This window comes from Ochotona curzoniae, unplaced genomic scaffold, assembly GCF_017591425.1.
Source record: "Ochotona curzoniae isolate NIBS_2020 unplaced genomic scaffold, NIBS_Ocur_1.0 contig_2404, whole genome shotgun sequence".
Classification (NCBI taxonomy): Eukaryota; Metazoa; Chordata; class Mammalia; order Lagomorpha; family Ochotonidae; genus Ochotona; species Ochotona curzoniae.
In genome coordinates this window covers 10753991-10775797 of record NW_024465451.1, presented here as the reverse complement: position 1 = coordinate 10775797, position 21807 = coordinate 10753991, and the positions used below count along the sequence as shown (strand labels likewise).

Below are 21807 nucleotides of genomic sequence, written 5' to 3'. Positions count from 1 at the left end.
TTATTACCCCCTCCCACCTTCCCAAGATAACTGACCTGACTTGGTATTCTCTTCTGTACAATGGGGGACAGAACTAGTGCCTAGAACAGGACCTGAGACATCTAACAGATTCAATGGAAATACTGTGCCCCTCTTCCGATTTTTGAGGCTAATTCTCAACAGAATTTTTCCAGGCCAGGAGCGTTCCCCAAGCACCTGGCCACAGAAGCAGGTGCATCAATTCAGGCACTCAGTAAGCGTTTAGTCCATGTGTACCCAGGAGAGCAGCATCAGTGAAGACAGCAGCAGCTCAGCCACAGGGTCCCCCTCCTCCACCCCCACATTTCGGTTTATTCCCTTCCCCCTCCCCGCTGCTGGCCCAAAGTGAGGGAAATATTTAAAACAATTTTATTCATGAAAATATGCTGTACAGTGCACTCTACACGGCCTGGACACGGCACACACGCACACGCACACGCTGACGGCACGGCCACGGTACACTGCCTACGATATGCGCCGGGGCACCGCGCCCATCGCCCGCCCCGACTGCACACTTTATAAATACGGGAGAGGGGCCCGGGACTGGCGCGGAGGAGGGGGCGTCGGGCTGGGGTGGATCCGGAGCAGAGACCCCCTGGAGAGACTGAGACCAGTACTGGGAGAGGGTGGAGGGGCCCGGCTAGGACTGGAGGAAGCTGAGATGAGGGATAGGGGGTGGTCAGAGGACAGGTGAGGGCTGTAGGAGGACAGCCCCCAGGGAGCTGCGAGCTAGTTATCTTGGGCAGGAGCTGCCAAGCCTTCAGTGGGTGGGGCTAAGAGTGACGGATACATGGTGCAGCTCCCCATCGGAATCCCAATTGGCTTCCCAAACATCATCCAGGTGGTGATCCCCACGCTCCTGCCCAGGGCATCCAGCTTCCAATCCCTCCTCCTCAGCCAGGCTCACCTCCCCCAGAAGGAGGCCAGCAGATCTCAGGGGTGTGGGCACACAGTGGGGTGCTCCCTCCCTTCCACCTTCCCCAGAGGCCAACTTTTGAGGAGTGTCTCCCTCGGGGCGGGAGCTCACTCTCACGTGTTCCTTGGAGCTGGATCGGGCTTTGGGAGGGTGGGGTAGGGACCCGGGAATCAAGACAGGAAGACCCTTGGAAATGGGACGGGGGCACTAGGGGCGTGGGTGCCTCAGCCAGGCACCCAACTCTGGTTGGGCGGTGGGGCACCCGCCAGGCCAGGCGGTGGTGGGGGCAGGGCCGAGTCGAAGTTAAAATCCATCTCGTCGCTGTCCATGAAGTCATTGAGGATGATGGACTCAACGTCACACTCGAGGCTCCCGCTGAACATGTCGAGGTCCAGGTCGGCCGGGAAACGGTCGGGCGCCGCGCCCAGCGGCCCGGCAGCAGCTGCTGCATACGGCCCCGGGAGCGTGTCCAAGAGGAGGCCGCCTGGTGGACCTCCGAAGGCGGCGGCGTGGCCGGGCGGTGCAAGACCCGCGGTGCCCGCCTCGCCGGGCAGCGTCATAAGGCTGATGGGGTGGGCTAAGGCACTGCGCGAGGGCGCGGGAGGCGCATAAGGGGCGGCCCCCTTGCCGGGATAGGCGGCGGCCGTGCCCGCCAGAGCCAGCTCCCCCGGCGCGCCTAGCACCGGGCCGGGCCTGGGCGTGGGCGGCGGCGGCGGCGGCAGCAGCGCGGGCAGCGCCCCTGGGCGGTAGGGCACGGAGGCCGGCGTGAAGCTGGCCTGCTTGTTCTCCTGGATGGTCTGCATGGGCAGGCGGCGAAGCGCGCCCAGAGGCGGCGGTCCGAAGCCTCCACCCCCGCCGTAAGCAGCGCCCTTGCAGCCGCCGAAGTAAGCCGGGGTCCCTGCGCGGGCCCGCGGCCCGTACACGTCCTGCGCGCCGTCGAGCAAGGGCTCGGGCATGCCGGCGCCGCCACCGCTGCTGTGCAGGCCCAGCGGGCCTCCCAGCTCAGCCAGGCGGGGCAGCTCCCCTGGGCAGCGCGCGCCCAGGGCCGGCGACAGCGCGCTCGCGGGGCTCGGGTACATGAGCGGTGAGGACGGCGCCAGGGCCTCCAGGGCCTCGTCGTCTTCCAGCTCGGCTGCCTCCGCGAGTAGGGGTCTCCCGCCGCCGCCGCGATACTCAGCCCAGGCCTCGTAGTCGTCGCTGGCATGTGAGGCCGGGCTGGCGGCCCACTTGGCCGCCACAGGCACTGGCCCTGGGGCAGGCACGCCCGGTGGGCTGGCGTCCGGGCTCCGCTCGGGTGCCTGCAGCTGCTTCTTCTTGCTCGCCTTGCCCTTGATGCGCAGGAACTTGGCTCCGTTGTCCATGGACACAGCTCTGCGCCGTGGGGTCTTCCCTGTCTTCCCGCCCTCTGGGTTCAGCATCCACCAGGAGCTCTTGCCAGTACCCTCATTCTGCACGCGGATGAAACGGGTGTGCAGCGACAGGTTGTGCCGGATGGAGTTCTGTGGTGACAGAGAGGGGCAGGGAGCCAGCGGTTAGGAGCAGAGAAGGGAGAAAAGGCAGAGGGGAGGGAGGACAAGGGGGAAACGGAAGGGCACATGGAGGGGGTGAGACAAAGGGGAAGGAGTAAGTAACAGGCTGGACGGAGCCGCAACCTCTCTCCTTGCCCCCTAAAACCTCACCCCAACCCCAGCCGAACCTGCCAGGAGGGTGGCTCTGGAGACCGGGCCACCCCCTCTTCCAGGGTTACTCTGAGCCGACAGGGCCTGCGGGAGAGGAAAAGGACCCCCTCTCCCCAACTCAGCCAAGCCCCACGTGGGGCTGCCTGGCTGCCAGGGCCCCCAGCAGATTATGTAAGGGCTCATGCCGCTGCGGCTCATTTGGCGGCCCCCTCCCTCCCCAGCCTGGCATGGCGCCAGGAGCCCGAAAACCCAGGGCTCCAGAAATCAATCTCGCGGTGACTGATTAAGCCCTGTTTAGAACTAATTGCTCTTTCGTGTGTGGGGAGAATAAATTACCTGCTTTAATTTCGTGTCTTTAAAATGCAACTGCAGGTAGAGAAGACGGTTAACCCTTTGCTGGGAGGGCTTGGCCAGGGAAAGCAGAATAGGGTGAGGGTCCCCAAGGGTACATATGGGCCAGAGATGTCTTCCCAACCCCCTGCTGACTCCCCTGCGCATCTGCGAATGCCACAGAGGCCTCAGATCCCAGCAGGCCACTCACAGGACAATTTCTGGCCAAGGACACTTCAGTCCTACCCAGAGCACGGCTGCAGGTAGCTCCCACTTCTAGGCTGCAGTCACGTCTCTCTTTTCCTAAACCCCCGCACAACACTGCCCTCCAGGTGCCACAAAGTAGGCAGCAGATGTGGGCTCAGAGAGGTGAAGGGGCTTGCTCAAAGCCACACAGCACTGCTCTCTCTGCTCAGCACCCCCACGTCCACGCTGCACTGGTCCCCTCTGCCAGTCTCCTGTGCTCCCCAGTGCCACTGCCTGCATTGATCAGACCTGAAGCAACGGAGGCAGGCAGGGACACACAGCTCCACTGATCTGGCTCCCCACAGGGACCTCTACTCTGGGCCAGCCACGCCCCACCTCTGGGGCCTCCCACCTGGCAGCCTCCACCTGCTGCTCACGCACTGCTGTGGAAACAGCCCAGAGGGCTGAGCAGGGTACCCGGCTTTGTGAGCACCTAACTGGGTGCCCATAGGCTGTGCATGTGTTTCCATGGCAAGGCCTTGGTGAGTGATACAGACAAGTATGGCAGCTGCCTCGCAAGCCCAACAGGTTAGATCATCACAAAAGCGCATGAGTGGTGAACATGCCAGGTGCTCATAACACCCCCTCTGTGGACGCCACCTTCCAGGTCACCCAGCAACTCTGCTCCATCTCCATTTTTTGAATGTCATGTCCCAAGTGTGGTTGTGCTCACAGCTCTGGGAAGCTGGTATTGCCCGACTTCTCTACCAGGGGACAGAAGCTCACGGGCATGATGTAACATGCCCACAGTCCCAAAGCTAGGCAGTGATGCCAGGTATACCACAGCTCTGCCCAGCTCCCCAGTCTGATTCCAACCTAGTCATCTGCCCAGCCACATGCTCCGGGAGGGGCTCTTTTCCCCCCAATCTCAAGAAGAGCAGTCTTTCCTGCTGCCCAGGGCCTTCTTTTTCTCATCTCCAGCTCCAAGGCAGGCCCTGGTCTCTTGTACTTCTTAGCCTTCTCTGAGAGGCGACAGCTGGCGCTTGCCAGCCTGGCCCTGCCTACCTTCTCCTGGGACCCTGGGAGGAGAGCTAGTCCTCAAGGGATCACCAATCCCCCAGGTCCTAACCTCTTCCCAGTTCCCGCCCCTGCACCTGGCGCCTTGGCCCCTCCCCCACACCTGTGTTCAGGGTCCGTGGAGGCCTCCATTTTCCTCCCCAGGACTGTCTGGTTTCTCAGAAGTTCCATCTCCCCTGACCCTATTCTCCCGGTGTAACACCTCTTAAGTAGTATCACTGCCTAGTATCTTAGATCTGAGTGCAAGAAAATGGGGTTGGGGGAGGTGGGGGAACAGCTCCAGGTCCCAGCCCCTTAGCAGTACTAGTCTTCAACCCTGGGCATGCCAGGGCTTCAGGGCACATCATCTTTCTGGCCAACTCCAGAGAAGTCAGGAACTGTGACCCCATCTCAGGGATGGGACGTGGAGTTGCCACTTGACTTGCTAGGCCCCGAGCCACATGTGCATTGCAGGTAGAGCTGCCTCTGATTCCACAGATATGACATTCTACCATGGGAGAGGGAAACAGGCCAGAGAATTCCTGAAGAATCTTCAGAAGCCACACCTCCAGTGCTCCTCCAACATCCCATGTAAACTATTGCTAGGTGCCGGCTAGTTCAAGCCCCAGCCTAAAATCATAGGACTAGCCTAAGGTCACCCCGGCCTGGTGGCTGAGCAAGTGACATTAGTTCAGGGCTCCTGGTTCTAGCCTAGTGCTCTCTCCACTCTATCAAACTTGACCCCAGAGCAAAGCCTATGTCTCTTCTGGGCCTCAGCTTCCCCACCTGTATACCGATAAGCTGAGCCAGTTGTATAATGAGAACCTTTTCAATTTGAGACTGAAAAAATTCCAGAAGTATCCAGTCCAGATGAGATAGAACTCTGTAAAAGCAATCTAACACAAAATTTAAGTGGTACACATTCAAGCCATTGGGGCGGAAGTGGGAGGATCTGGAACTCTGCCTACTTGGCACCCTCACAGAAAATAAGGCCTGTGGGGAGGCCAGTGCCACACAAGGAGGGGGCTCAGAGCTGGGTGAGGACATACAGCCTGACTGCTACACTCATTTCTGTGCCAAGGCCATGCCCCAAGAGAGAAGTGCAGGCCCCACAGCTCACAACCAATCAGAGCTCCCCACCAAGTAGCAAGTGCTGATCACCACTCTGGCTCACCTGCAAGGCCTCCTGGGAGGCTATAGGCCATAGAGAAGGTGAGGCAGGCGGAGGAGGAAGATGCCTCTGCCAGGCAGCAGTAACCAGGGCTTGCTCTTGGAGTCGCCTAGCAACATACTACACAGTCTTGGCCCTGGCATGCCCAGGCTCCCCTGGTGCCCAGAGCTGGGCCCAGCATCTGGAACCTCAAGCCTCCCACATCTCCACCAGGCCTGGAGCGTATTCCTAGGGAAGATGAGACCTCCCTGATTCAGGGCCCCAGGGAGGCCATCTGGGGGGCTGAGGGGAAAGGTCCCATGCCCACCCATTCCATCAGCTCGTGAGGCAGGAGAGCAGCCCCATCACACCGCCTCCCAAAGGGCATGGGTCTGAGTGTTGGATCTGTATCCCCATTTCAGCTTCTCTTCAACAAGACCTTCCCTGCTCCCACCCCTCCCTCCTGTTCCTCCAACCTTCCAGGCAATGTTCCGCTTGTCCCCAGCCACCCACAGGGCCATCTCTTCCCCTTCAAGTCTCAAGTGTCACCTCTTGCAACAAGACCTCTGTCAGCCATGCCTCAAAAAACTACTTTTCCTCCCAGCCATTTTTAGGCCCCCTTCACCTTACTCCCCATTTTTTTCTAAAGCAATAGTCACTTTGTAAATCAAAATGACATATGCATCCTTTAATTATTTATTATCGGGCCACCTTGCGTTATGGGAGTGTAAGTCTCATGAGGGCAGTGATACAGGTCTATTTTTCCTTTTACTGTACGTCACACGTTGGGTGCATACTTCAGGGTGTGATTGATGGATGAACGAATGACACAAGCGACTAGCACACAGGAGAGCTGAATCAAGAGAATACAGGTCAGGATGGGAAACAAGAAGGTGGTGGCAGTGGCCAAGTCAGGAGCAGTGCCACGCCTGGAAGGGACAGGCAGAGGGCAGGACTTCCCTGAGATCACGGTGAGGAAGGGCTCAGCCCCCACCCTGCACCCCAGGAACCCAGGAGCTTGCTCACACACAGCCCGTGTCACCTGGCTGGACTGGAGGACCCTGCCAGCACCCTCCCTCCCCATCCCCAGAGCAAAATCCCCTCCCTCGTGGCTGGGGGCCTGATCCACGCAGTGGCGGCAGCTCATCCATCCTGTGGGACACCCTCATCCATTCCCAGGACACCCTTCGCCCGCAAGCAGTAATGCATTCGGCTGACAGCACAGCCCCATCCATCCAACACACCCGGCCCATTTATCCCACCCGTACAACCTTGTCTGCTAACAGCACTCCGTTCACCTGTCGGGCCCCTTCATTTCTCCAGAGGGACACTCTCATTCATCCTCTAGCTGGGACTCTCTCCCTCTCTGCCACAGTGTGCTGCTGTGCCACCCGACTGGCCGGGCAGGACGTCTGCTCCCCTGAAAGTACACTTCATCCCCTGCCAGTGCGACCTCATTTATCTACAATGCCGCCAAGTACCACCTCCATCCCCGGCTGTACAACCTCGTTCATCTTCCAGTACCACCTCATTTCTCCTCCTAGCACAGCTTCATTCGCTGATAGTGCAACCTCATCCAATCTTACTTCTCTAACCAGGGCTTGCCAGCTCACAGAGGAACTGGTGAGAAGGAGGAACCCGCCCTTTGCTGCCTGCTGCCCACAGAGGGGCTGACTGATGCTCCATCCCTTCTCCCCAGGCCCCAGGAGGGTAATGTCTTGGAGTTCTAGGTTGCCTGGTCTTAGCCAGAGTCCCACTCTTTTCCCATCTCCCACCTATCTCCACCAGGGCTAAGGAGGGCCCATGGGATGCATTCTGAGGTGTGGGCTCTGTGAACCCCCCCACAACCACGGTGAGGGAAAGTAACCCTTTCTGGGGCCCCTTCAGTGTTGTGGTCAACGTTTAACCACCAGCTCTCCTGAATGAAAATCCAGTGGACTCCATGCTTAGCTCTTGCTGGCTTACATAGTAGGGATACCCACTCCCCTGCCGCCTCCAGCTCTGCCTACCACAGCAAGGTCAATAGGAAATTTCCCTGGCAGGTCCTCACCGCATGACGAACTGGGAAGATGGGCATGCGTAATCAACTCTCATGAGCTGGTGCAAGCATGGAGGCAAGAGAAGATATTGCAAGGTCAGACACAGGCTGGGTTCTCTTCATCCTTGACAACCATCCTGTGAGAAGGTAACTTAGGGGAGGAATCAGTTCAGTTGGGAATGATGAGGCCAACTATGGATCTCAGGGTTCTTGGATTCCAAAGCCAGTTCAGTTCTGGGTCTTGAGTCTGCCCATCCAAGCCTAAAGTCAAGGCCAGATGTGATGCCTCTTCAACTTCCTTCATGATGATTGGCTTGTCCCAGCCCCACTTTCAGGAGACTGGCCCTACCCACTGATAGAGTACCCTGCTTCTGTCTTTGCCACCTTCTCAGAAGGGAGATCACCCTGTGGGGCTATAATAAAACCTTTCATCCTCAGACTCCCATTTCTTCTATCCTTACCTTCCTTCCTTCCACCTTCCCCTATCTGAAGAAAGATCAAGGGTAGGGGTTGGAATCTCAAACTTCTTCCACGTGACTGGGCTTCCCTGTAAAGGTGATAACACAGGGAGCGAAGGGACCTGGATGAGACCTTACATGTCAAGAATTGCATGCCCCTCTGTCTCAGAGCCACAGGAGGAACCCTGCCCTACCCCTGCCCTCCAGCCTACTCTGGCCCCAGAAACACTGTAGTAGACTGAGTCACAAACTCCCTGGAGATCTCCTGCCCTGACACCCAGGATGAAACTAGGTTGCCCAATCCAGAAGGCCTTCAAGGAAGAAGGGGTAACCTGAAAGGGGAGACGGAACAGAGGGGGGCACAGGGCCACAGGTGCTCATGTATGAGTAGGACAGAAGTGGGCAGTCAGGGCCCAAGAGGAATCACATGTGCAAAGCAAGGCCAAAAGTCCAGGGTCAAGCCATGGCATTCCCCCCTCCCCAAAAGAGCAGATCCCCACACCCAGTCTAGGCAGCAAAAAACCCAGTATCAGAAGGCCAAGCTCACCCTGGCTCAAGAGTTTCTGGCTGCTTGTTGGTGGTGGCCATGAACACACCACTACAAGGGCACCAAAGAGTTCTCCAGCCCCATTGCTTAAGGCCCCTGGACCTCCAGCCACTCCAGTGGCCTACACTTTGTTCCCCTGTTCTTTCTTTCTCTCTCTTCGGTTCCCCTATCAAGGCCAGCTGAGTGGTCCTCCCTAGCCCTTTTCCCTAGTTCCCAAAGTCCTTGCTCCCATCTCAAGGCTACAGCAGCAATCTGCTTCCCTCCTGAAACAATCCTTCGGTTTACCGTGGTCAACAGGTGGAACGCAGCCTTCGGCACCCACAAACATTCCTGCTCCTGTTCCCAGGGTCCTGCCTGAGGCCCCTCCCTCTAAGTTTCCTCTGCAGTTCCTGCTTACTACTGCATTTGCCAACTACACAGAATGTAGCCAAGTGAGGAGGAAAAACACTGCTATCACCACCCAGTGAAAGGTGCTCATGTGCCAGGCACAGGGATTCAGGGGTTGCTTTACTATCCCATTGTATAGACAAGAAACTGAGGCTCCAGGAGATGAAGCAGTGTCAGTGGTCATGTGGGTACTGGTACCCAGAGCCCTTGCACTTCCTCCTGCTCTAGAAGGAGCAGAGGCCAGGGTGGGCCTGGGGTAGGGGTGGGCACTGTCCACAGAGGTTTAGCATCCTCTTCACACTCTGGTCCTCCTTCATCCAGGGTTAAACAGAAACCCTCAATGTACAGCCATGCCCACCTCTCCCTCCAGGCGCTCTTCTCAGTTTGAGCCCTTTTCCCTGTAGGCAGTACCTCCCCACTCCTCTACCCAGGCCCTGGGCACAGCTACAGCGACCTCACCCAGCCCTGCCCTGGGCCCAGCTCTGGGGAGGCCCCAGCAGCTGTGCCCCAGCCTTGCAAGCTGGCTCCAGTGGGGGGAAGGGATGGGAGCAGGCATGGGGCCAAGAGAACCATCTGCTCTCCCAGGGGCATGGCCACCCGCACAGACACTGGCCTTGCCCCCACCAGAAGCTACCACCCCTGGCCCTCTGTCCCCATGCCAAGGAGCTCCAGGAGTGCAGGGCAAATTCCCAGATCAGCAGGGCACCAGTCTTCCTCTGCCACCTGGCTTTTCCAGGAGACTGAGAGGTCCTCGCAGGACACAGAGAGCCACAAGTGCCCACAGAGAAGTGAATAAGTGCTGGGGCAAGCGCCGGGGGCACAGGCCAGAGGCCAGGGCCGGGTGCGCTAAGCCTAGCCTGCTGAGAGCCTCCAGCCTTCTCCCGCCCAGAGGCCACCCTCCCCGCACATCTGCTCAGCTGGCAGGTGCCTCTGGCAGAGGGCAAGCCCCTTCCCCCAGGCCCCAGCTCAAGTTACAGGAGGAGGAGGTGGCAGGGCCAGCTGAGGACAGGGGGAGGGGCAGGAGGGAGAAGGAGGAGGTCTCAAAGCTTCCCAGAGGACTGGGGGAGGGGAACTCTTGGAGCCAGACAGCTACAGGCCGTGCCCAAGGTCACAGGATCTGCCAGTGGGCCAAAAAGGAGCCAGAGGCCAGACAGCTGGGGTCAAGGGCGTCACCACGCAAGGCCACTTTCTTCACTTGCCAAAACAGGGAGCCAGAATCTGTCAGGTTTGCCCACCCAAGGCCGTGGGAAGGCAGACAGAAAGGAGCAGGTCAACCTACAGGCAGGAGAGAGCCTGGACATCCTGGGCTCCAAGACAGGAAAGGGAGACTGAAGAAGACCCCATCCCCACTCCTCAACACCCACAGAGTTCAGTGTCTTGGGGGTTCTTCCCCTCCACCCCTACCCCACAATAATGACGTCACAGGCCAAACTTGCCACTGACCAAGCTTTGCAGGTGTCTGCAATGCCCACCACAAAGGCTGGGCACAGTCCCGTTTGGATTCCATCTCACAGGATGTGAGGCCCCGCAGCTTGGAGTACCAGCTCCTGGGCCAGCCTTCCCTGTTTCCCCAGCCTCGGCTCCCATGCAGAGAGTCGGTGGGGGACTCCCAGAGTCCTGAGGGCTTTGCTTCATTGGTTCCCCTCCTTCACCTCCATGCCCTGCCGTCCCCAAGCCCTCAGCTCAGCTTCCATCCTGACCCTAAGCGGTTTCACCCAGTATCAGAATTGGGTGCCCACCTTTTATCTTGCCACCTGGACCCTTGGGCACCTCAAGATCAGGGTCCAGCTCCCCTCTGAGAGCACCTGCATGCTTGTGAATGGAGGACACTCCAATCAGGTTGATCTGCCCCCCACCTTCAAGGAACTAGGGGATGGGATGGGGAATGGGAGAGAGGGATCCCAGGGTTACTTGTCAGGCTAGACACCCTCAAGGGACAGGGCTAACAGTTCTGGTGGAGTGAGTCCTAGGAGTCTCCTTGCTGCCACTGACAGTGGCAGCCCCCACCTCTGGAGTTCTCTCATTCTCTTTTGCCTCCCTGTCTGCAGAATGGGACAGGAGCAACACCACCCCCACAGCACAGCTGTGAAGATTAAAGGGAAGAATGTATGCGACAGCAGTGGCAGGTTGAATCCTGAGTTGGAATCGCTCAGTGGGACTAAAGCAAGAGTCAGGAGAGACAGGAGGCTGGCCACAAGGGTTGGCAGGGCCTGTCACACTAAGGGGCCAGGACTGAACCAAATGGCTCTGGGCTGAGCACAAGCTCCTGTCTTGGTGGCTAGCCAGGGACATCGGAGAGCAGAGGCTGTGACTGTCAGTGTCTCCAGTTCCAGACAGGCTTGCTGAGGACTGTCAGCTGAGGCTTCTCCTTCCTGCAGCCAGAGGCTCCGGAGCAGGCATACAGCCCTGCTAGGGGCCATCTTCTCCAGCCTTGTGTCACAGGGCAAGATTCCTGAGACAAGGCTGGGCACATGTGCCAGTTTGTGCTCAGCCCCTTGGAGCTGACGGACTGCATGGGGCCTCTCATGCCTTTGGTGGGACCCAAAAGGAATAAGGAGGAAAGGAGTGTCATCTGAACAGCCTGAATGGAGATGTTGGCCCCCACCACACGTGTGTGTGTGTGTGTGTGTGTGTGTGTGTTGGGGAGGGAGTAACAAGCAGGAGGCAGGAAAGCTCCTACCTCCATCTAAGGCATTCACTAAACACACCTGTTCAAAGAGAGATGCAGAGCCCACCTGCTGACAGTCTGCTGCAGAAGGTCTGGGGTGGGGCCTGGAGACCTGTGGCTTTACAAAACTCCCAGCTGGAGTGGGCATCTGGTTATGCCCTCGCTCGGGAAGCCTGCATACTGTAGTACCCAGGGTTCAAATCCCAGATCTGCTCCTGTTTGCAGCTCCTGTTACTTGTACCCTGGGAGGCGTTAGGTAATAGCTGCTCAAGCACTTCAGACTCTTGTCACCCATGTGGGAGACCCCAGTGGGGTTCCGGGCTTCAGCCTGGCCCAGCCCTGGTTGTGGAGGCCTTTTGGACGCAAGAAATAACAGATGGTTCTCTCCCTGTTTCTCTCTGCCTTTCAAATCGATTAAGTAAGCGAAAGTTTTAAAATGTCTAAAAAAAAAAAATAACAACAACAAAAAAACGCTTCAAGCATTTTTCTCAGCCATGCCTGTGAACAAGTAAGACTGTAAGGCGGGAATTCCCAGGAGGCACGCTGGGTTCCAGAATCACTGGGAAGGCACAAGTTGCGTCTTTGTTCAAACACCCCACCTAGCTTTCCAGAGGTGTCCCCAGAGATCAGCCAGGCAGAGCCCATAGCTGTCTCGGCGAGCAATGACAAGGGCAGCACAAAGGTCTGAGAATGGGAGTGTCAAGTATGCAGAGAGCAAGTGAATGGCCTGAGACCAGAAGCTTTAGGGAAAGTGGGAGGCAATGCAGGGCTGGCAGAGTGACCCAGGAGTCCCAACACAGAGTCACGTAGGCTTGGCTGGCATCCAGGAGCACGGAGAAGCCCCAGAGGGTGCTGTGGCAGAACAGAGCCTGGCGACACAGTTGGGCTGGCTGGTATGCCTGGCTGAGACAGCGCTGGCATTGAGAGCGACACAAATGTGGTAGAAACAGGTCTCATCTCTATCTAGGCTCTGCCTTGTCCCAGCTATGCTGCCTTAGCCAAAGGACTTCATCTTTCTGGGCCTCCACTTCTCCAACTGCAAAATGGGGCTATTTGTGAACCCCTGGCAGGACCCAGGCAGGATGTAAAAAGAAAATGTGAGGTGCCTCACAGACCACCTGCACTCAGAGGTGAACTCCCTTCCCTTCCCCCTTCCAGGAGCAGGCACCTCCCCTTGGAGACCAGAAAGGCTTCTCTCTGCAAAGGGGGAGGTCCTAGAGGGAGCTGTGGGATGCCCCTCCCCCACACACCACCTGGCCCCCCTCCCACCTCCACATATGGGTTGGGGGGTGAGGAGAAGCAGCCAACAGCCAAACCCTCCAAACAGGAGTTGGTTTCCATAGTAACCAGGGTGCCAGGAGAGGGGGGCGCTGCAGATCCAGCTGTCTGCCCTGAGCACCCCACCTGGGCCCTAGAGCTTGAGCTAATGCTCACCCAACACCCTGAACTCCCCATCTGCCTGTTCTGGGGGCCAGCTGAGGCTGCCAGGAACACTCCCTTCGCTGTGCCTAGAGAATGCCTGCCACCTGGATGCTGCCATAGGCATCTGTGAGTCCCAAGTTCAAGTCCATTCACACCTATACTTCCATATGTCCAACTGCCAGAAGTCCTCTCGGCACTGGGAGCCCTCAGGGTTTCTCGAACTTGAGGGGTTTGGAAGTCACAGCACTCAGAACAGCAATGGAGATACAGCCTCTGGAACCCTGGTGAAAACTCTGCTCCACTCCACACACACCAGACTGAATGCCCCTCCAGGTGCCCCATCCAGCCTCTCATCACCCCTCTCTACTCTGAATACAAGTAGCCCCAAAGGACTAAGCCTAGACACCCCAAGTAGCAATCCAAGAGCCAGAAGTAAGTCCTAGTGCCTTAAGCCTTCGCTGGCAACCCCCTGGGCACGGCCAGAGGAAATGGTGAGTGCCAGTTACTAAGTTGTGGGACAGAGATGGGGGAGGAGGCACAGAAAGGGCACTGGACTTGATGACTCCTTACCTCTTCAAAGACCCAAGGTCCCATCTGGGGGTGGAGTGTGGACACCAAGGTGGAGGTACACCCAGCCTCACTCTCTTCTGTTTCCCAAGTACCCATGCTTGAGATGCAAGGCAGGCCCCGGACTGACAGCAGGGCAGGTAAGGGGAACAGGAGCTGCCATACCCACATTCCCAAGGTTCATACCCACACCTGCAGCCCATGGCATCCCTCTGACCACGACCAGACACAACAGCCTACAGAGTGGTCAGCACCAGTTGCCACTCAAAGGCAGGGAAAAGTGAGCTGCAAGGACAGATCCTTTGAAAGTCCACACACCCAGCGGCACAGAAAAGGCTGAGTTTGGAAGCTGGTGGGAGTTCAAGTCCCAGGAGTGTCACTTCCTAGGTTGGTGACCTCAGGGCAAGACAGTTGGCCGCCTGGAAGCCAGGGACACTCAGCCACCTGGCCGGCTGGGGTGAGGATTGGTGCGGCTGGCTCCCAGCCCTGGCGCCAGGCTGGCAGGGTCTCGGCTGCTCCTCAGCACCCACACTCTCTCCCGCACCCCACCACCACAGTCAGAGGGCCGAGGTGGGAGCCCTTGGGGTGTGTGGGGAGGGGGCACCCAACCCTCAGAAAGAGGGGGCTGGGGGGCGCTGAACTTTCGAACCCGCAAACCCCCCGCGCCGTTCATTACCTTAACGCGAGTTAAAAATAACCGTCTCATCTCTTTAAATTAGTCTGTCTGCAATTACCGCCTGGCACGGCGCTGCCCGCCATCGTCCCGCTGGAGCGGCGCCAGGTGGCAGGCGGGGCCTCACCCTGCCTGTCTGTCGGTCTGTCCGTCTGTCGGCTACCCTCCCTCCAGGTCTTCCCCCCCTTCCTCCCCGCAGAATGCCCAGCCCAGGGCGGGAGAGGAGGGGGGCATCTGGACAGCCCCGCCCCCACCCTCCCAGCGCCCCAAGTTACTGGCGCTGGGGCGGGGCGGGCGCGGGAGGGCTGGAGGAGCCTGCGGGCGGAGGAACAGGGAGGGGGCCCTGAGGCAGGCGGCGGGGGAGGGGCGCGGGAGGCCCGGGAAGCCGGAAGGGCCCACAGCGCGCCAGCGCCCGTGGGTGGGTGTGAGCAGGTGGCCGTGGGAGTCTGCCGGGCGTGCCAGCAACTGTGCCAGGAGCGGCTGGCACGGGCTCGTGCCCAGGAGGCGGGCAGCTGCCAGCCCCCCACACACACCCCGCTCTGCAGAGGGGGGTGAAGACACCCCCCTCAGCAGAGCTCACACAGCCTCCTCCAGCACCCTCATCAACCCTTGGGGCTGGGGATCCCCAGAGGACAAAGGAGAAGGATGGAGCCCAGCTGGAGCTGCTGGGGGTGCCTGCACTAATTCTCCCCACCCCCAGCCCTGCTGCAGTGGGACCTGCCCCCACTCCCACCCCTGCACATCAACTTGCCATCCAGCCCCCATCCACCTGGAACTTAACTGGGCCAGAGCCTGGGCCAGATGGGGGTAGCACCACCCCTCCACCCCTGCCCCTCAACAGCCAAGCTGTGCCAGGGCCTAAGGGAGAAGGGAAGTCCCCATACACCCTGCTCCTCCCCACCTAGCCTGGGGACAGGAACCAGGAGCACCTGGGCCAGGCCCTGGGGCTCCCAATGGAGCTGGCAACCAGGAAACACAAAAGCGGGCAGAACAACTCCAGGGTCACTGCACTGGAGGGCACAGAAGGCTTCCAGGAGTCCAGGGCTAGGGAAGAGTGAGGCTGGAGCATCTGCCAGGAAGCAGGAGGCCTGACTCAGATGGTCACACTCCTGGGATGCTGCAGAGAGCAAGGGGGGGGGGAACTCTCCATCCAGGTCCTGAGCCCCCTTGCCTGCAGACCCTCTTTCCCCAGATAACAGGACAGAGCCCTGTGGCAGGGTGCCCAGCCTCTCTCTGGGCCTTAGCCTATTTTGGTTGCTTTGAGCCTTCTGCTCGTCTTGCCTCCTCCCTGGCCTGGCTGTGTGACCTCACCTCATGGTAGATGAGACCACAGGGTACAGCGTGCTAGATGTTTCTGATTGGGCCTATTCCACCTTTCTCCAGACCTGGGAGCCATCACTTCTACCTTGGCACGCCCAAACCATTCCCCAAATCCAATGTGCACAGTCCTACCTCCCTGCCTGCACGTGTGCAGTCAGCACCCTTCTCTGAAAAACACCTCCCCAACTCTCCCCACCCCAGTGAAGGCAGTTCAGAGCAAGCGCCAGCCCCTTTGGGATGAGCCCCACCCAGTCCTTCCAGGGCATCTCATCCACCTTGCCAGCAGCTCCCATTGGGAGTGGGCCTGGCTGAGTGCTGAGGCAGGTGCAACGTCTTTCCCCACTAGTCCTTCCACCCTGACTAGCAGAGCGTACTCCATAACCCAGGAATTCACGTGTAACACTTTTGAAGGAGAAGGTGTACGCACTGGCCCTAGGCCTGGCCCCTGAGGTGTCCTGCGGTCCTTGGCCACCTGACACTAGCTGGGAGTTAGGGAGGGCTCCTCCCACAGGTCTCTGGAGGAACTGAAGGGGAATGTCAGGAGAGGCACAGGAGTGTGAAGCTCCAGCCAGAAGTGTCTCTGGGAAGCTGGGAGGGGGCTGGGGTAGACAGAGGACAGCCCCTGACAGGCCAGGGCTTGGGTGGTCTCAGCAAGGACCGGGTCAGGAAGCTAAGTCTGCAATCTTCTTGGCCTGAAACCAAGGAGTCCAGGCCCAGGGAGGACCAGCATGTGGGAACTACATGCAGAAGGGCAGGCTGGAGACCTGGGCCCTGTCCAAGGCCCGCAGACACCCTGAGAAGGGCCTCAGGCTTAGGATGGCACTGGATCCTTCCCGAGCACACCACCATCCACATCCACCGATCTCAGGCCTTCAGTGCCCCCTGTGTTTGCACCTGCCAGCCTGACACTGCTCCAGAGAGGGAAACACACCCACCCAGGTGAGCATCCACCAAGGGTGACCTGCGGCAGTCCGTGCCTCCACATTGGGCCTCAGTGGCCTTGTCTGAAAGCAGCACGGTGAAATCAACCCGGGATCCCTGAGAACGCAGAACCAATGGGAGGTGCTCGGCACATGGCTCAGCACCAGGACCCTCCATGAGCCACACTTCTCTAGGGGTCTGCAGCCTCAAGCGCCATCCTCCGTAATCCACCAAGCCCAGCTGGAGGTCTGCCTCCTGCAGGAAGCCCTCCTGGCCTATTCTGGTTCAAGGCAGTCTTCCCTGGCCTCACGCCCTCTGTACCAGCCACTCACTTCACTCTTTCACCAGACAGGTGTTTGCGGCTTCTCAGTGCTAGGCTGTATGCTGAGTTCTGTGGGCACAGGGTGGGGAGGGCAAATGAGACCAGACCCAAACCACTGAGACACCACAGGCAAGGGGAGGGCCAGAGAAGGGGGAAGTCCTAAGCTAGTGAAAAGAATTATGGCAGGCTTCCTGGAGGTGGCATCTGAATGTGGTACCCTTTAGGACAGTAAATGTCTCTACAGAAAAAGAGTGGAAGGGCAGGTCAGGGCACAGAGTGCAAGGAAGAAGTCAGGAGCAGAATCCAGGCTAGGAGATGTCTGGTGGGGGCCAAGCCCAAAGGGACTGGAGAAGAGACAGGGGAAGGAACCTGCTCCTCCAGCTACTATCCCTGCCCCACAGGGGCCAAGAGACAGAGGCCACCAGCACAAAGCCCTAGAGCTATGGGCTCCCAGGTCAGGTACCCCAGCTGCCCCCCCCCATGAGGCTGCTGTGGGCTTCCAGAGTTGCCCCAGTCCAAAAGGCTCCCCCGCCCCTCAAGTTCCTCCCCCCCCACTAGCCTGCAACCAGAACCGGGCATGGCCCCTCCCTGAAGGCAGACACGCCTCTCTCAGAGGCCCCTCAACCTCCTCCTCTGCCCACATTCCAACAACACAACCAGAGGGGGAGCTGGGTCCCAAGACCCCTGTCCTTGCCCAAAATGGCTCCCTCAAACCCCTGGCTGGCAGGAGGCCTCCCCGAAATACCCCCTGCTCCTACCCTAAACCGTAAATGCAAACTGGGGTCAGGAAGCCAGAGTAGTGGAAGAAAGGTCCCTAGCCCTTAGTACCCTGGCCTCCAGCCATCAGAAGGCATCACCAGCCCCCCCAGTGCTGATCCAGGTGAAGGGGTGCCTGGCAGCTGTTCCCCGGAGAACTCAGGTCACCTGCTGAGTTCCAACCCCTCAGGGGCTGGGAGCCCCCGAGTGAACTCCTGGCGCTCACAGAACTGTGTGTGAGTCTATGGTTGCAAGCACTCCTCACCCTGGAGCCAGCTCCAGAAGGGCCGGTGAGAGATCTGGGCGGGAGAACAGCACCTGGCCCCAAGTCACCAATGCCAGCTCTTGAAGGGAGAGCAATCCCTGCGGACAGCGTAAAACAGGAAGACCACGAAGCAACTCGGGGGACCGGTGGGCTCCCCAGTGCCCACAGCCGTTCCTCTCGGCCCCTCAAGATCAGGGTGGGGATGCCCACCAGGACCTCAGAGCGGCAGAGCCCCCTGTCACCCCCGCTAGCTCTCCCGCAGGCATCCTTCCCCGCAAGGGGGCACGCACCAGCCGCTGCCAGCACTCCCTCGTCTGTCCGTCGCCAGCCCCACGCCCAGGGCGCACACTTCGTGACCCCCGAGGGTGCCCCCCAGAGCGTCCTGGCCCGCCCGCCCGGGGCCCAAAAACAGCTAGCAGCGGGCCCGAGGCCCCCTCCGCAGCCGCACGCCCCCCACCTTCCAGCCGGCCGAGCTGTTGCTGTCGCCTTTATCCTTGAAGTAGGGCACGTAGCGGACCATCCAGTCGTAGATCTGAGAGAGCGTGAGCCGCTTGTCCGGGGCGCTCTCGATGGCTTTGGTGATGAGGTCGGCGTAGGACAGGTTCCCCCACGCGTTCCGCCGGGAGCTCTTGGCTTTCCGCAGCGGTCCGACCTCCGCGCCCAGCGGCGGCGCTGGGGCCATCGTCGGCGCCGTGGCCCGGCGCTCCGGCCCGCAGTCCTCGGCGCCCTCGGCCACCCCTGCGCCCAGCGCTCCGTCCTCGTCGCCCGCCAAGTCGGGCTGCGGCAGGGGCCAGGTACAGGAGCGCGGCCGGCTCTGCGGCGCGAAGTCCGGGTCCACGTCCACCTGATGCGCTCGCAGCTTCGCAGCCATGGTCCCGCCCGGCTCGGGCGAGGAGGGGAGGGAGGCTCCGCGGAAGGTGGGCGGGCGGCTCCGGGATATGCGCGCCCCGGGGAGGCCCGCGGGAGGGGTCCCTGGCGGCGCCGGCTCAACCGCGGGGTGCCATGGGCCGGGGCGCCGTGGCAGGGGGCTGGACGCGCTGGCGAGCACGAAGCGAGGGAAAGACCCGGGCAGTGAGGGGGCGGTGGCCCGGGAACCCAGCGGGCACACACCTCGCCCAGCCCCGCTTCTAGCACCTGCCGCTCGCCTGCGCCTGCAGCCACCACCGCCACCTCCGCTGCCGCCGCTCCCCGGGCGCCGGTCCCGCGCGCGGGCCCCGCTCTCCCGGGACGGAGCCGGATTGCACCATGCCGGAGCCCGCGCCCGTGCCCGTGCCGGAGCCCGCGCCGCCGCCGCCGCCGCCCCGTGAACGCCGCCGCCGCTCCGGCTCCAGCGCCAGCTCCCGCGCCTGCCGCGCTCAGCGCCGGCTGCACCTCGGGCTGGGCGGGGGACGGCGAGGGGGCGGGCCCAGGCGCGAGGGGGCGGGCCCAGGCGCGAGGGGGCGGGGCCAGGCGCGCGGGGGCGGGGCGTGCTCGCCGGCGGCCGCGGGATCCTCTGCCCGCCCGGTGCCCCTCCTGCGGGTTAGGCGTGGGGGCGCGCAGCTCCGAGCTCCCGGACACCCAGCCGTAGCCCCTGCGCGCAACAGCGCCGCCTACAGAGCAGGGCCGGAGCGGCAAGGACGACCCCGCCCCTGCTCGGCACAAGGGGAGGGGGGCGCGGAGGCGGGACCTGCGTGCTTCCATTGGTCCGCGGCGGGAATGCCCCGCCCACGGACTCGCTGAAGCTCCGCCCAGAAGAGCGTCAGCGGGTTATTGTTACAACCCGGGGTTTCCCGGGGCAACGGGAGGGGCGGGGCTCCGAACTCTGGCCCCGCCCTCCGTCCCCGGGGATGCGTGCCCCTGCTTTTGCTTCTAAGACCCCTGACGTTTCCCTGTCTGGATTCCTGGAACTTGACCGGTGATGGAGCGCACTCCTCTTTGTGCCCCGCACCGAGCCGGGGAAAAGCAGTGGATCGAGAAGACCTGGGTTCTGGGCCGAACTTGTCCACAATTCTAGGTTTTCCACCTGCAAGTGGGATCTTCCTGGGCCCTTACGGTGCCCGTGGGCATGGCCGGGCACCTGCGGCACTCATAGTTGACCACACCACGGAATCGTTGTAGAAAGCATGAGAACGGGCTGCGGGGGCTGAGCCGGGGACCGCCGTTGCATTCGGGCAACCTCCAGGGTGCGGAGTCCAGGAGCACAGGTGTAGAGTGTTGGAGTCTGGAAGGTTAGGTAGGGGGTCTGTTGGTCCCGAAGCTCCCGGTGTCGGGAGGGGGCTTCTTGTTCCTTTTATAGGAGACTTGGTGATCACCTCCTTACACCAGGCGCTGTCCAGGCACAGGGCTGAGAGGAAGCAGAGCCTTGCTGCACAGATGAATCAGAATCCTCAGGTGACCCCTGAGAGCCCAAAGGGTGGGAGGCCAGGTGCCCACCCCTAGAGTGCCTGCCAAGCTGGACTTCAGGTGGTCCCATTCCCTTCCTCAAGGCACTGTGGGAGATTCTCATTCTTTCAAACTCATCAGAGACGCCAACCCAAGCCTGTGGCCTTCTCTAATCCCAACCCCCAGTACACCACTCCATCGGCAGACCACAGTAGGGGAGTGGGGGAGGCTGCCAGCAGTACCCAGGGCCCTGTTAGCACGGAATTCCTATTTGGCCATTCAGCCAGCCAAGGCCCAGAGTTGGGGGGTGGGGGGCAGTGGTGGGGAGTGACTTGCCCAGATGGAAGGGGCAGGTCTAGGATGCCTATCTCCTAACTACCTGGCCAGTCAGTGCTTTGTTCCTGAAGGAACTGGGAGTTCAGTGAGGGAAGTGGGCCCAAAGCTTGGGAGTGGGACCTTCTCTCCCAGAGTTCCTGCCTTCTAGCCTAGGATAGAGGAGCAGTGCTGGGACAGGGTGGGTGTGGGGAAGAGAGAAAGGGAGTGTCGGGAGGGCTGGAGGGTCCCTTCTGGCCCGCCGCCCGAGTGGGAATGTGCCCAACTTACAGATGCCTGGCACGACATCTGCCTGAGTCACATCCGGGAGGCCAGGGTGGGCATGGGAACTGTTGGCTGCACTCCTTCCCTTACACACACGCCTTCCAGGTGGTTCTGCTTAGAGCCACAAGACCCCCTCCCACAGCTCTGGTGGGCGCTGCCTGCAAGGGGCACCCACACCGGGGGCTGGCTGCCTCTCTAGGTACCCTGGAGCCTGAGTGACCCTTCTGTAGTGGTCAGCCCTGGCCTCCCTCTGAGCTGTGAGAGGAGGCATGCTGGGGACCATACTGGAGCTGGGAAGATCTTTCAGCAGGGCAAGGGCAGGGGAGGAGGTGCTGGCTCAGGCTGCCACTGCAGGGCTGTGAAACCAGGCTGGCAGAGAGGGCCTAGAGGCTGACTCAGGCTCTGCCCAGCGCTCTGCCCCGCCCAACGTTCACAGCTGCTGCTGGGCTCTCCTCTGGGGCCCGTGGCTGGCACTCCAGCTTCCCCCACACTACTACCACACCCACACACTCCCTAGTGCACTCTATCATTTGCCGGAGTCCAGCTCCAGCTGAGTTCGGAACTCGCGAAGGGTGCATGGATGAGGCGCAAAGAGGAAAGAAAGAGACAGACCACTAGGACTTTATGATCATAATGGACGACGCACAAAAGCTGTCCACTTTATTTATACAAAATCAGTCAAATTCTGGCTCAGACTTTTTACGTCATGACCAAGTGGGTGTTTCTAAGAATAATTCTGCCATTTGTTTTACCTAAAAACAATAGAAGTTCCTGCTAATATTACCTAGAATTTCCTGCTAGGATTCTTATCCTACAATTCAATCTTGTATCACAAAGAAAAGGAGAACTTAAAGATCAAGGAAAGAATGAAAGCCTAAATACAGGTCCCTTGATTAGCATAGGTTCAATGGGGACAGCCAAGACAGTAGGAATGATAAAGGGCCCTTTTTGCAAGACATTGACCTCCAAGCTCAGGCTGAGCAAAAAGTTAACCTCGCAGTAGCAAATGCCAGGATGGATTAAAATTCTTCTGCAGGGTGGTCCAGTGTCCATGCAAAAGAAGGTGGAGCTGCATTCAGGTGGTTGTAGAGACATCCGCTGGGTGGGCCCTGCCGAACAGCGGGAAATTCCTTGCAGCCCTGCCTGCAATGGAACACTCTTCACCCCCTC

At 60.0% G+C, this 21807-nt stretch overlaps 1 protein-coding gene across 1 annotated transcript; it reads right to left on the bottom strand.

The window, feature by feature from the left end:
* Positions 1 to 912: 912 nt before the first annotated feature.
* Positions 913 to 18814, bottom strand: FOXO6 (forkhead box O6). Its single transcript, XM_040974450.1, has 2 exons — positions 18137 to 18814; positions 913 to 2433 (listed from the first exon to the last, which is right to left on the bottom strand). The coding sequence occupies exons 1-2, from the start codon at positions 18548 to 18550 to the stop codon at positions 1159 to 1161; spliced, it is 1689 nt and encodes a 562-aa protein (XP_040830384.1). The 5' UTR covers positions 18551 to 18814; the 3' UTR covers positions 913 to 1158.
* Positions 18815 to 21807: the final 2993 nt, after the last annotated feature.